Raw genomic sequence first — 15,141 nt, 5'->3', positions numbered from 1 at the left:
GTCAGGGCGTGAGGAAATATAGAGCTGAGTATCGTCAGCATAACAATGAAAACTAAGCCATGCTTCCTAATGATATCTCCCAGTGGAGCAGATACAGGGTGAAGAGCAGCGGTCCTAACACTGAGCCTTGCGGTACTCCAGACTGAACTCGTGATCGGTGTGACATCTCTTCATTTACTGCTACAAACTGATCACGGTCAGATAAGTGCGATTTAAACTAACACTAATAGAGAGATACAACCACAATCAGATGCTAAGAGTAAATCATTTGTAACTCTAATGAGAGCAGTCTCAGTGCTATGATACGGTCTAAAACACACACACACACACACACACACACACACACCGTAACTCTAATGAGAGCAGTCTCAGTGCTATGATACGGTCTAAATCCTTACTGGAAATCCTCACAGATAACATTTCTGTCTGAAAGGAGCATAGTAGTGAAGACACTGCCTTTTCTAGTGTTTAAGATAGAAACGGTAGATTCGAGATTGGCCTGTAATTGACTAATTCTTTAGGATCAAGTTGCGTTTTTTAATAAGTGGTTTAATCATAGCCAAATTAAAAGTTTTCGGCCCATATCCTAATGTCAAGGATGAGTTAATGATAATAAGCAGAGGATCTGTGACCTCTGGAAGCATCTTTTTTAGTAGCCTAGTCGGTATAGGGACGGTGTTTGTGTGTGTGAGTGTGTGTGAGAGAGAGTGTGTGTTCTTGCAGCTCTTCATGTCGTGTGTGTGTGTGTTGCAGTGGTCGCGGCGCTGCTGTTCTTCAGCGTCTCCGAGCCTCATGGTGTTCCAGTCACTGAGGTGTTTGGCTCCGTGTGGCTGATGCTGCTTTTGGGAACCGTGCACTGCCAGATCGTCTCCACACACACACCCAAACCCAGCGCGAGTGGAAGACGCCGCAGGTCAGTGTGTGTTTGTGTGTGTCTTCAGCCGCACTGAACCCTATCCCAGATTGCTTTAGTCCGGGCGGAGTGGAGTCTCTCAGGCCTTCTGCTTCTCCTCTCTCTCTGATCTCCGAGCCCCTGTTTTGACTTCTCTCAGTATTCTGCACTTTTACTGTCTCTCGCTAAAGGAAGTTGAGGAAAGCCGCTCATGTGGACATTCACAGAGAAGGCGACGGCTCTAGCACTACTGATAACACACAGGAGGGGGCGCTGCAGAGCTCGCTGTCCGCCGGCCCACGCGGCCTCGTCTTCTTCTGCAGAGAGATCTGGCATGGTATCTTTAAAGCAGGGTGTGTATCTCTCTCTCTCTCTCTCTCTCTCTCTCTCTATTTCTCTTTCTCTCCATGGCTACAACATCCCTTTCCTGAAACATCCGTCTCCAGCAAAACAGTAGCCTGGATGAAACAAGAAAAATATCTTGTCAATTTGCTATCTAGTAAATGCGTCTTGATTTAAGAGTTTAGATATTTTGACTATCCTGGATGCCAGCCGAACTCAGCCCCGCCCCCATCAGAGCTCAGCCCCGCCCGCACCAGAGCTCAGCCCCGCTCCCACCAGAGCTCAGCCCCGCCCCAGCCGAGCTCAACCCCGCCCTAGCCGAGCTCAACCCCGCCCCAGCCGAGCTCAACCCCGCCCCAGCCGAGCTCAACCCCGCCCCAGCCGAGCTCATCCCCGCCCCAGCCGAGCTCATCCCCGCCCCAGCCGAGCTCATCCCCGCCCCAGCCGAGCTCATCCCCGCCCCAGCCGAGCTCATCCCCGCCCCAGCCGAGCTCATCCCCCCCAGCCGAGCTCAACTCCGCCCCAGCCGAGCTCAACCCCGCTCCAATCAGAGCTCAACCCCGCCCCAGCCGAGCTCAACCCCGCCCCAGCCGAGCTCAACCCCGCCCCAGCCGAGCTCAACCCCGCCCCAGCCGAGCTCAACCCCGCCCCAGCCGAGCTCAGCCCCGCACCCAGCCGAATTTAGCCCTGCCCCATCAGAGCTCATCCCCGTCCCCAGCCGAACTCAGCCCCGCCCCCAGCCGAACTCAGCCCAGTTGAGTTTGTTCTAATCCTAAACGGAGAGCTTGTTCGTATCTGCATCACCTTCACTATTTCTCTCAGAAATGATGATCGTGTTGTGAAGTGCTCTGTGTATCATTCAATTCTGTTTTTACAAACAAATCTTAAAAAGTCTTAAATTCTTTTTCTTGTAACGTTACTTATTCCAGCGCGCGTGCAGACAGGGTTGCCAAGTTTTTACAACAAAACCCGCCAACTACTAGCCCAAAACAATCCCAATAGCTTCTCACGGGGGTCTCCTGAAAAAATGGCGTTTTGGGGTAATGTGTGTTATTTGGGAGAGGTTGCTGCTAAAATTGCCATTCCTGGGTCTATATATCCCATAATTGAGGTGGCTTCAACCCGCGGACATGGAGAGCAACTGGCTGGAAAACCGGAGACTTGGCAACACAGTGTAGTTGAGTTCTGTTGACATTCGACAACTAATGTTATGCGTTGCTCCGCTGCTCTGATTGGTTGTCTGTCTGTCCAATCGAGGTCTTTCCTGGTTGGGTTGAAACACGCCCCATAATTACAGCCCAATGAGCAGCAGACTCATATTCTGACTAGAGCTGAGGATGAAGACCTCAGGCTAGTAAAACAGGTTTAGGGATTTTGTAGCCATTTTATTCCATATGCTGCACTTTCCCCCAATGTTTCTGTCTCACAAAACCGGTTCACTTCCCGCCTCGGGTGTCAGAGACGAGAGTAGCGCTTCTCACACACACTCACACACACACACACACACACCCACACACACACACACACACACACACACACACTCACACACACTTCTTATCCCATCAGGTCCCGGAAGTGGAAGCTGTCGATCGATAAGGCGACGGAGACAGATAATGGCTACGTGTCTCTGGACGGCCGGATCACCAGCAAGAGCAGCGAGGAGCGTCTGCAGCACCACGAGCCCCACTGCGAGCTGCACTGGAGCGGGCCGAAGGTGTGTGTGTGTGTGTGTGTGTGTGTGTGTGTGTGTGTGTGTGAGAGAGAGAGGAGCGTCTGCAGCACCACGAGCCCCACTGCGAGCTGCACTGGAGCGGGCCGAAGGTGTGTGTGTGTGTGTGAGAGAGAGAGGAGCATCTGCAGCACCACGAGCCCCACTGCGAGCTGCACTGGAGCGGGCCGAAGGTGTGTGTGTGTGTGTGTGTGTGTGTGTGTGTGTGTGAGTGAGAGAGAGAGAGAGGAGCGTCTGCAGCACCATGAGCCCCACTGCGAGCTGCACTGGAGCGGGCCGAAGGTGTGTGTGTGTGAGAGAGAGAGAGAGAGGAGCATCTGCAGCACCTAGAGCCCCACTGCGAACTGCAATGGAGCGGGCCGAAGGTGTGTGTGTGTGAGAGAGAGAGGAGCGTCTGCAGCGCCTCGAGCCCCATTGCGAGTTGCACTGTAAAGCTGTGTGTGTTTGTGAGTGATTGAGTGTGTGTGTGTGTGTGTGTGTGTGTGTGTGTGTGTGTGTGCTAAATCGTGACCCACACCTGTTCTGTGTATTGTGTGTGTTAGTGTGTGCCTGAGGCTGTGGAGAACATGTCAGATGAAGCCTCCAGTGAAGAAGATCCAGAGAACTACAGCCGCAGGGAGCGCAAGAGCAGCGACTGCACACTACGCCACAGGAAGAGCTACAAGAAGGGCTACACTGCAGAGGTACCACACACACAAACACACACACACACACACACACACACACACACTACCCCCGGTGGTCCTCCATCCACACCTGGATTGGCCTGGCTGTATGGAGCATTGTCCTCAGAGCAAAAGGAAGCAAGTGTTCTTCCAGGTCAGGCTTGTTGGTGGTTTGATTCATGCGTCCTTCACAAAGACCAATCCGCCTGATTCCAGCCTTGCTGAAGCACCCCCAGATCATCACCGATCCTCCACCAAATGGCAGTGTGTGTGAGACACTGATGCATTAGGCCTCCTTCTCACCATCAGATGACCAGGTGTTGGACAAAGCTGAGAACTGGCCTCATCAGAGATGACCTTACTCCAGTCCTCATCAGAGATGACCTTACCCCAGTCCTCATCAGAGATGACCTTACTCCAGTCCTCATCAGAGATGACCTTACTCCAGTCCTCATCAGAGATGACCTTACCCCAGTCCTCATCAGAGATGACCTTACTCCAGTCCTCATCAGAGATGACCTTACTCCAGTCCTCATCAGAGATGACCTTACCCCAGTCCTCATCAGAGATGACCTTACTCCAGTCCTCATCAGAGATGACCTTACTCCAGTCCTCATCAGAGATGACCTTACTCCAGTCCTCATCAGAGATGACCTTACCCCAGTCCTCATCAGAGATGACCTTACCCCAGTCCTCATCAGAGATGACCTTACTCCAGTCCTCATCAGAGATGACCTTACCCCAGTCCTCATCAGAGATGACCTTACCCCAGTCCTCATCAGAGATGACCTTACTCCAGTCCTCATCAGAGATGACCTTACCCCAGTCCTCATCAGAGATGACCTTACCCCAGTCCTCATCAGAGATGACCTTACTCCAGTCCTCATCAGAGATGACCTTACTCCAGTCCTCATCAGCGATGACCTTACTCCAGTCCTCATCAGAGATGACCTTACTCCAGTCCTCATCAGAGATGACCTTACTCCAGTCCTCATCAGAGATGACCTTACTCCAGTCCTCATCAGAGATGACCTTACTCCAGTCCTCATCAGAGATGACCTTACTCCAGTCCTCATCAGAGATGACCTTACTCCAGTCCTCATCAGAGTTGACCTTACCCCAGTCCTCATCAGAGATGACCTTACCCCAGTCCTCATCAGAGATGACCTTACCCCAGTCCTCATCAGAGATGACCTTACCCCAGTCCTCATCAGAGATGACCTTACCCCAGTCCTCATCAGAGATGACCTTACCCCAGTCCTCATCAGAGATGACCTTACTCCAGTCCTCATCAGAGATGACCTTACCCCAGTCCTCATCAGAGATGACCTTACTCCAGTCCTCATCAGAGATGACCTTACTCCAGTCCTCATCAGAGATGACCTTACTCCAGTCCTCATCAGAGATGACCTTACTCCAGTCCTCATCAGAGATGACCTTACCCCAGTCCTCATCAGAGATGACCTTACCCCAGTCCTCATCAGAGATGACCTTACCCCAGTCCTCATCAGAGATGACCTTACCCCAGTCCTCATCAGAGATGACCTTACCCCAGTCCTCATCAGAGATGACCTTACCCCAGTCCTCATCAGAGATGACCTTACTCCAGTCCTCATCAGAGATGACCTTACTCCAGCCCTTTCACAGTCCAATCCTTATGGTCTCTGGCAAACCTCAGCCTGGCTCTTTGCTTCTCATTGATGAAGGCTTTTTTCTAGTTTTGCTCGACTTCGAACGGTTTTGGTTTAATCATAGCCAACTTAAAAGTTTTCGGTGCATATCCTAATGTCAAGGATGAGTTAATAATAATAAGCAGAGGATCTGTGACCTCTGGAAGCATCTCTTTTAGTAGCCTAGTCGATATAGGGTCAAGCAGACATGTTGATGATTTAACAAGTTTAGCCAATTCTTCTCCTCCTATAGCAGTGACGGTGTGTAATTTTTTCACCCTCTCTCCTGTGTGTGTGTGTGTCAGGAGGGCCTGAAGTCAGGCTGCAGCTCCCGCAGCTCCCGTACGCAGGACTCTGAGCGTCCCGAGTCTGAGACTGAAGATGTGCTTTGGGAGGATTTCCTGCACTGCGCCGAGTGCCGCTCATCCTGCTCCAGTGAGACGGATAATGAGAAGAAGGAGTTCAGAGACGACCCGTTCCATCAGGTGCGGATCACACACACTCACTCACACTCACACTCTCACTCACTCACACATTCTTGGTAACAAATGAGGCTTGTTGAGTTTTTTATATTTGATGATGTGTGTGTGTGTGGAAGGGTCATGTGCCGTGGCTTCACAGCTCTAACCCGGGTCTGGAGCGCGTCAGCGCCATTGTGTGGGAGGGAAACGAATGCAAGAAAGCAGACATGTCTGTGCTGGAGATCAGCGGCATGATCATGAACAGGGTGAGTGAGGGAGTGTGAGTGTGTGTGTGTGTGTGTGTGTGTGTGTGTGTGTGAGAGTGAGTGTGAGAGTGAGTGTGAGAGTGAGTGTGAGTGTGTGTAGCGTGTGAGTCTGACCTGTGATGCGTCTCCTCAGGTGAACCTCTACCCTCCAGGGATTGGCTATCAGGTGTTTGGGAGTGTGGTTGCCGTCGCACTGGGTCTGACCCCGTTTGCCTTCCGGCTGTTCCAGTATAAAGAGGCGGAGCTTCAGGCTCTCGGGGGCGGAGCCATCCTGTCCATCGCCACCGGCTCCGGGGACCGCCGGGTCATCGCCATGGTGACCCTGAGCCTGCTGGTGCGCCTGTGCCTCATCTGGCTGTTCTTCTTTCTGCTCAGTGTGGCCGAGAGGACGTACAAGCAGGTGAGTGTGAACCGCAGCGCTCTCTGACCCCACTGATCTCGCTGACCTCTCTGACCCCACTGATCTCTCTGACCTCGCTGACCCCACTGATCTCTCTGACCCCGCTGACCTCTCTGACCCCGCTGACCTGTCTGACCTCTCTGACCCGCTGAGCTCTCTGACCCTGCTGACCTCTCTGACCTTGCTGACCCCACTGATCTCTCTGACCCTGCTGACCTCTCTGACCCTGCTGAGCTCTCTGACCCTGCTGACCTTGCTGACCCCACTGATCTCTCTGACCCCGCTGACCTACCTCACTGACCCAGCTGATCTCTCTGACCAGCTGTGCTCTCTGACCCCACTGACCTCTGACCTACCTCGCTGACCCCGCTGATCTCTGACCTACCTCGCTGACCCCACTGATCTCTGAACTCTCTGCTCTTTCAGCGGCTGTTGTTTGCCAAGTTGTTTGGTCACCTGACGTCTGCGCGGAGAGCCAGAAAATCTGAGGTTCCTCATTTCCGGCTGAAGAAGGTGCAGAACATCAAGATGTGGCTGTCGCTGCGCTCGTACTTGAAGGTACACACACACACACACACACTCACAGGAGTAGACTATATTTTTATGCTTCAGTATTCAATGCATGGCAGATTTTGACAGTCAGTGGGCTCCAGAAGAACCCTTCCCAGACGGCACAGCACACGTCTCTCTCTCTCTCTCTCTCTCTCTCTCTCTCTCTCTTTCTCTCTCTCTCTCTCTCTATCACACACACACACACACTCTCTCTCTCTCTCTCTCTCTCTGCAGCGGCGCGGTCCTCAGCGCTCGGTGGACGTGATCGTGTCCTCTGCGTTTCTTCTCACGCTGTCGGTGGTGTTCATCTGCTGTGCTCAGGTCAGTCTCTGGAGGTGTGTGTGTGTATGAGAGGGTGTGTGTGTGTGTGTGTGTAGCTCTGATCTGTGTGTATCCTGCAGCTGCTTCACGTTCACGAGACGTTCCTGGAGTTCCATTATAACTGGGAGCTGTTGATCTGGAGCGCGTCGCTGTCGCTGTACCTGCTGAGGTTCGTCACACTGGGCTCCGAAACCAGCCGCAAGTACAGCAACACCTCCATCTTACTGACCGAACAGGTGAGCTCCCCACACGATCACCTGAACACATGATCACCTGAACACATGATCACCTGAGCATCTGATCACCTGAACACATGATCACCTGAGCATCTGATCACCTGAACACATGATCACCTGAGCATCTGATCACCTGAACACATGATCACCTGAGCATCTGATCACACGATCACCTGAACACATGATCACCTGAGCATCTGAATACCTGAGCACATGATCACCTGAGAATCTGAACACACGATCACCTGAACACATGATCACCTGAGCATCTGAACACCTGAGCACATGATCACCTGAGCATCTGAACACATGATCACCTGAGCATCTGAACACATGATCACCTGAGCATCTGAACACCTGAACACATGATCACCTGAGCATCTGAACACCTGAACACATGATCACCTGAGCATCTGAAAACCTGAACACATGATCACCTGAACACATGATCACCTGAACACATGATCACCTGAGCATCTGAAAACCTGAACACATGATCACCTGAACACATGATCACCTGAGCATCTGAAAACCTGAACACATGATCACCTGAACACATGATCACCTGAGCATCTGAACACATGATCACCTGAACACATGATCACCTGAACACATGATCACCTCAACACATGATCACCTCAACACATGATCACCTGATCACCTCAACACATGATCACCTGAACACATGATCACCTGAACACATGATCACCTCAACACATGATCACCTCAACACATGATCACCTCAACACATGATCACCTCAACACATGATCACCTGAACACATGAACACCTGAACACATGATCACCTGATCACCTGAACACCTCAACACATGATCACCTGAACACATGATCAGCTCAACACATGATCATCTGAACACATGATCACCTGAACACATGATCACCTCAACACATGAACACCTGAACAAATGATCAGCTCAACACATGAACACCTGAACACATGATCACCTGAACACATGATCACCTCAACACCTGAACACATGAACACCTGAACACATGATCAGCTCAACACATGATCACCTGAACACCTGAACACATGATCACCTGAACACATGATCAGCTCAACACATGATCACCTGAACACCTGAACACATGATCACATGAACACATGAACACCTGAACACATGATCACATGAACACATGAACACCTGAACACATGATCACCTCAACACATGATCACCTGAACACATGATCACCTGAACACATGATCAGCTCAACACATGATCATCTGAACACATGATCACCTGAACACATGATCACCTCAACACATGAACACCTGAACAAATGATCAGCTCAACACATGAACACCTGAACACATGATCACCTCAACACCTGAACACATGAACACCTGAACACATGATCAGCTCAACACATGATCACCTGAACACATGATCAGCTCAACACATGATCACCTGAACACATGATCACATGAACACATGATCACCTGAACACATGAACACCTGAACACATGATCACCTGAACACATGACCACATGATCACCTGAACACATGATCACCTCAACACCTGAACACATGATCACCTGAACACATGATCAGCTCAACACATGATCACCTGAACACCTGAACACATGATCACCTGAACACATGATCAGCTCAACACATGATCACCTGAACACATGAGCAGCTCAACACATGAACACATGAACACCTGAACACCTGAACACATGATCACCTGAACACCTGAACACATGATCACCTGAACACATGATCACCTCAACACCTGAACACATGATCACCTGAACACATGATCAGCTCAGCACATGATCACCTGAACACATGATCACCTCAACACATGATCATCTGAACACCTGAACACATGACCACCTGAACAGATGATCACCTCAACACCTGAACACATGAACACCTGAACACATGAACACCTGAACACATGATCACCTGAACACATGATCACCTGAACACATGATCAGCTCAACACATGAACACATGATCACCTGAACACATGGTCACCTCAACACCTGAACACATGAACACCTGAACACATGATCAGCTCAACACATGATCACCTGAACACATGATCACCTGAACACATGATCACCTGAACACATGAACACATGATCACCTGAACACATGATCACCTGAACACATGTTTACCTGAACACGATCACCTGAACACATGATCACCTGAACACATGATCAGCTCAACACATGAACACATGATCACCTGAACACATGGTCACCTCAACACCTGAACACATGAACACCTGAACACATGATCAGCTCAACACATGATCACCTGAACACATGATCACCTGAACACATGATCACCTGAACACATGAACACATGATCACCTGAACACATGATCACCTGAACACATGTTTACCTGAACACGATCACCTGGGGCCTGTACCATGATGGCAGTTTAACAAACTCAGGGTTACAGGATTAGTTTTGAGTTGACAAAACCAAACCATTGTATTAAGGATTTGTTGGTCCCATGATGCTGATCATCAGCTTTCTTTGTCAACTCAGGCTTTGATCCTGACTTCAGGAGTTTAGCTGTGACATCAGCAGTGAACAGCCAATCACACGCTGTGGAACTGAGATTCACTTCTCGCGAGACAATCAGTGAGATTAATTTCTCTCTTCTGCAGAATATTGCATGATTGAAAAATATTAAGAATAAAAAATAAAAAAAAATACACAGCAAGAAGAAAAGCTGTCTATGAAAGAGGACAACTTTAAGAAAAAATTGTATACGTCAATGCAAGTAAACGTTATGAAGTTAGTTTAGTTGATATAGAGAAAATTAAACATTTAAGCTCAGTGAGCATCTTTTTTTTTATAGGCTATTTTTATTTATTGATTTTAAAACTTTGTCCATATGACTTTATGCAGGTGATGTTATTTATATGACTTATGTATTAATTTTAACAAAGTGCCTATTAATGATTGATTAACTAAAATGATAAATGTGTAATTGATTTAAGGTATAATAATTACATAAATTATAACTAAATCATTCAAAATTAATATTATTATAAATAAGCATTGTTAAAAGCAAGACGCTTTAGTCTTTAAAAACCATTTGCTATGTAATGACCTTTAATTTGGAGCAGAAACAGGGGGAGTGGCTTTACTGCATCAGTGGTGTGTCACTTTACTCACAGCTGATTGGCCCAATTTCAGTTTGAGATCTTTAATCCAGAACATAACCTGCCCTGGAGCAGGTTAGCCGTGGAGCATAAGTTACTATGGCGATGAACACAGCTAAAAGCCAAACCACTTTAATGGTACCTAAAACCCAGGATTGGCACAAACTAAGCTTAAACAAATCAGGCTAGCCAGCTAAACCAGCTTCATGGTACAGGCCCCTGAACACATGTTTACCTGAACACGATCACCTGAACACATGATCAGCTCAACACATGATCACCTGAACACATGATCAGCTCAACACATGATCACCTCAACACATGATCACCTCAACACATGATCACCTGACCACATGATCACCTGACCACATGAACACATGATCAGCTCAACACATGATCACCTGAACACATGATCAGCTCAACACATGATCACCTGAACACATGAACACCTGAACACATGAAGACCTGAACACATGAACACCTGAACACATGAACACCTGATCACCTCAACACATGATCACCTCAACACATGATCACCTGAACACATGAACACATGATCAGCTCAGCACATGATCACCTCAACACATGATCACCTCAACACATGATCACCTCAACACATGAACACCTGAACACATGATCACCTGAACACATGATCAGCTCAACACATGATCAGCTCAACACATGATCAGCTCAACACATGATCACCTGAACACATGAACACCTCAACACATGATCACCTCAACACATGATCACCTGAACACCTCAACACATGGGGCCTGTACCATGATGGTAGTTTAACAAACTCAGGGTTAAAGGATTAGTTTTGAGTTGACAAAACCAAACCATTGTATTAAGGCTTTGTTGGTCCCATGATGCTGATCATCCACTTTCTTTGTCAACTCAGGCTTTGATCCTGAGTTCAGGAGTTTAGCTGTGACATCAGTAGTGAACAGCCAATCACACGCTGTGGAACTGAGATGAACTTCTCGCGAGACAATCAGTGAGATTAATTTCTCTATTCTGCAGAATATTGCATGATTGAAAAATATTGAGAATTAAAATAAAACAAATACACAGCAAGAAGAAAAGCTGTCTATGAAAGAGGACAACTTTAAGAAAAATAGTATACGTCAATGCAAGTAAAAGTTATGAAGTTAGTTTAGTTGATATAGAGAAAATTGAACATTTAAGCTTAGTAAGCTTCTTTTTTTTTTAATAGGCTAGTTTTATTTATTGATTTTAAAGCTTATCCATATGACTTTATGCAGGTGATGTTATTTATATGACTTATGTATTAATTTTAACAAAGTGCCTATTAATGATTGATTAACTAAAATGATAAATGTGTAATTTATTAAAGGTATAATAATTACATAAGTTATATCTAAATCATTCAAAATTATTATTTTTTTATAAATAAGCATTGTTAAAAGCCAGACACTTTAGTCTTTAAAAACCATTTACTATGCAGTTACCTTTAATTTGGAGTAGAAACAGGGGGAGTGACTTTATTGCATCAGAGGTGTGTCACTTTACTCACAGCTGATTGGTCCAATTTCAGATTGAGATCTCTAATCCAGAACATAACCTGCCCTGGAGCAGGTTAGCTCTGGAGCGTAAGTTACTATGGTGATGAACACAGCTAAAAGCCAAACCACTTTAATGGTACCTAAAACCCAGGATTGGCACAAACTAAGCTTAAACAAATCTGGCTAGCCTGCTAAACCAGCTTCATGGTACAGGACCATGATCAGCTCAACACATGATCACCTGAACACATGATCACCTGAACACATGATCACCTGAACACATGATCAGCTCAACACATGATCAGCTCAACACATGATCACCTGAACACATGAACACCTGAACACATGATCACCTGAACACATGATCACCTCAACACCTGAACACATGATCACCTCAACACATGATCACCTGAACACCTGATCACCTGCTCAAATGAGCAGAAGAACTTTAAATATTCATGAACTGTGTGTGTGTGTGTGTGTGTGTTTCTGTGCCTCAGATCAACTTGTACTTGAAAATGGAGAAGAAACCAAATAAGAAAGAAGAACTGACTCTGGTCAATAACGTCCTCAAACTGGCCACCAAATTACTGAAGGTAGTGTGTCGCACCCCGGTGACTCTGTGTGTGTGTGTGTCGCACCCCAGTGACTCTGTGTGTGTGTGTGTGTGTGTGTGTGTGTCGCACCCCGGTGACTCTGTGTGTGTGTGTGTTGTGCCGCTGACACTCTCTCTCTCTCTCTCTCTGTGTGTGTGTTGTTCGTCGCTGATTCTCTGTGTGTGTGTGTGTGTTGTGCCGCTGACACTCTCTCTCTCTCTCTCTCTCTGTGTGTGTGTGTGTTGTTCGTCGCTGATTCTCTGTGTGTGTGTGGGTGTGTTGTGCCGCTGACTCTCGCTCGCTCTCTCTCTCTGTGTGTGTGTTGTGCGTCGCTGATTCTCTGTGTGTGTGTGTGTGTGTGTTGTGCCGCTGACTCTCTCTCTCTCTCTGTGTGTGTGTGTTGTGCGTCGCTGATTCTCTGTGTGTGTGTGTGTGTTGTGCCGCTGACTCTCTCTCTCTCTGTGTGTGTGTGTGTGTGTGTGTGTGCAGGAGTTGGACGCTCCGTTCCGCCTGTATGGCCTGACCATGAACCCTCTGCTCTACAACATCACTCAGGTGGTCATTCTGTCGGCCGTGTCAGGGGTCATCAGCGACCTGTTGGGCTTCAACCTGAAGGTCAGAGTTCGCCAAACTGTGTCTGTGTGTGTTTGTGTGTGTGTGTGTGTGTTGCTGCTTCACTCACGCTTGTTTCCTTCACAGCTGTGGAAGATCAAATCATGACGGCCAATTGGAGCGACTCCAGCATCCCGAGGTCAGACTCGCGGTGACCTTCCTGACCCATGACCTCTTGACCCGGCGTGAGGTCGTCTCAGAGTGCAATTCTGCTATTTATTATTTGACCCTTTCAGTGTTTCTTTTTTATTCTCAAGTATTTGTTTTAGCTGTTACAATTGTTTTAAGTATTATTTTATCTGGGGATGTGACCACAGTCGGCTGTGAGTTACTGAAACCCATCAGGACGTGGACACACACACACACACACACAGCTCAGAGTGTGTGTGTGTGTGTGTGTGTGTCAGCAGATAGGAAGCCTCAAGATGTGCACTTTACAGCAGGATCAGTTCCGGTTCAGTCAAACGCGGTGTTGTGTTTTGGGACAGGCGGTGTGACGACCAAAGTGTGTGTGTGTGTGTGTGTGTGTGTGTGTTTTGCTGGAGATGAATGTATCCGCCTCTCTGAACTCTGGTTTGTTACGAGGATTTACAGTTACTTTAGTTGTGTGTGTTTTGGGTTTGATTAGGTCATATTTCTGTTACATTAGGAACACTATGTGAGAAGCGGAGTGTGTGTGAGTGTGTGTAGTTCTGGGGATCTTCTGTTTATGAATGTCAAACGTTCTCAGTTTTCCACCGGTTGGTTCGGCCGGACGTCACATGACTCGTCACTTACTGTACAAATAAACCTCGTGAAAAGTGTGTGTGTGCTGCCTCTTATTCAGGGCTTCATTTCTGTACGTGCAAGATTGATAACATTAGGAAGAAGATTATAATCATACAGCCGTCGACGACAGTATCACATCAGACAGAGCAGTGTAGTGTCTCACACACACACACACACACACTCTCATTCACTGCTATAGGAGGAGAGGAATTGGCTAAACTTGTTAAATCATCAGCATGTCTGCTTGCCCCTATACCGACTAGGCTAGATGGATGAATGCCATCTCTTTTCAACAGGTCAGGTCTGCCGCAGTGCTGGGACTCGTCGTCACACACACACACACACACACACACACACACTTCCCCTCTGTACAGATAAAAGCACACACACACACACACACACACACACTCAAACACGCTTGCCTATGGGCTGAACACGTAATGCTTGCGTACATCCCTGTTGGTGTTGTTTAAGTGGCGCCAAATTAAGTAACTAATCGGTTTTCACAACAGAAAGGAATCAATCAAAAGCTTACTTTAGCTTTACTTCTTTTTAGCAATCGGTGTTGTGAAAGCGCTGTCTAAATGAAAGTGACTGGACTTCAGCCGTCTGCTAATGTGCTGCGATCCCACTAATACACACCACACTGGAAAACACTCGGACAATATGTGTGGTCAGTTAGGGTCAGTTCAGCCAAAACGGATAATCCTGTCATTAATTCCTCATGTCGTCTCAAACCCGTCAGACCGTCGCTCATCGTCAGACACAGATAAAGATATTCCTGCTTCAGCTGCTTCACGGAGCACTAACACACACACATTTACATCACCAGTCAATGCTCTTTTACTTCAAATTACAATTGCAATAATAATAGTAATCAAACACTGTTTACATGCTGATGAAGGAATGCTAACGATAATTAGCCTGAAGAGTGCTCATGACTGCAGGTCC

General features: G+C 47.6%; 1 protein-coding gene across 5 annotated transcripts in view; it reads left to right on the top strand.

Moving 5' to 3' along the window:
- phtf2 (putative homeodomain transcription factor 2) overlaps nucleotides 1-14,225 on the top strand; it is a 26,694-nt gene extending 12,469 nt beyond the window's left edge. For 4 of the 5 annotated variants that reach the window (XM_067428647.1, XM_067428644.1, XM_067428645.1 and 1 more), the window contains 13 exons: nucleotides 754-913; nucleotides 1,084-1,245; nucleotides 2,801-2,948; nucleotides 3,506-3,646; nucleotides 5,604-5,783; nucleotides 5,897-6,025; nucleotides 6,159-6,425; nucleotides 6,852-6,983; nucleotides 7,212-7,298; nucleotides 7,379-7,534; nucleotides 12,715-12,810; nucleotides 13,300-13,425; nucleotides 13,510-14,225. In XM_067428647.1, the coding sequence (XP_067284748.1) occupies nucleotides 754-913; nucleotides 1,084-1,245; nucleotides 2,801-2,948; nucleotides 3,506-3,646; nucleotides 5,604-5,783; nucleotides 5,897-6,025; nucleotides 6,159-6,425; nucleotides 6,852-6,983; nucleotides 7,212-7,298; nucleotides 7,379-7,534; nucleotides 12,715-12,810; nucleotides 13,300-13,425; nucleotides 13,510-13,530 (1,805 nt within the window). In that variant the 3' untranslated portion in view covers nucleotides 13,531-14,225. The remainder of the gene's footprint in view (nucleotides 1-753; nucleotides 914-1,083; nucleotides 1,246-2,800; nucleotides 2,949-3,505; nucleotides 3,647-5,603; nucleotides 5,784-5,896; nucleotides 6,026-6,158; nucleotides 6,426-6,851; nucleotides 6,984-7,211; nucleotides 7,299-7,378; nucleotides 7,535-12,714; nucleotides 12,811-13,299; nucleotides 13,426-13,509) is intronic. The other variant, XM_067428648.1, reaches the window with a different exon arrangement.
- The last annotated feature ends 916 nt before the right edge of the window (nucleotides 14,226-15,141 follow it).

This window comes from Pseudorasbora parva, chromosome 20 (assembly GCF_024679245.1).
Source record: "Pseudorasbora parva isolate DD20220531a chromosome 20, ASM2467924v1, whole genome shotgun sequence".
Classification (NCBI taxonomy): domain Eukaryota; kingdom Metazoa; phylum Chordata; class Actinopteri; order Cypriniformes; family Gobionidae; genus Pseudorasbora; species Pseudorasbora parva.
The sequence above is the reverse complement of the archived record's forward strand: the minus strand, read 5'-3'. Positions and strand labels throughout refer to the sequence as shown.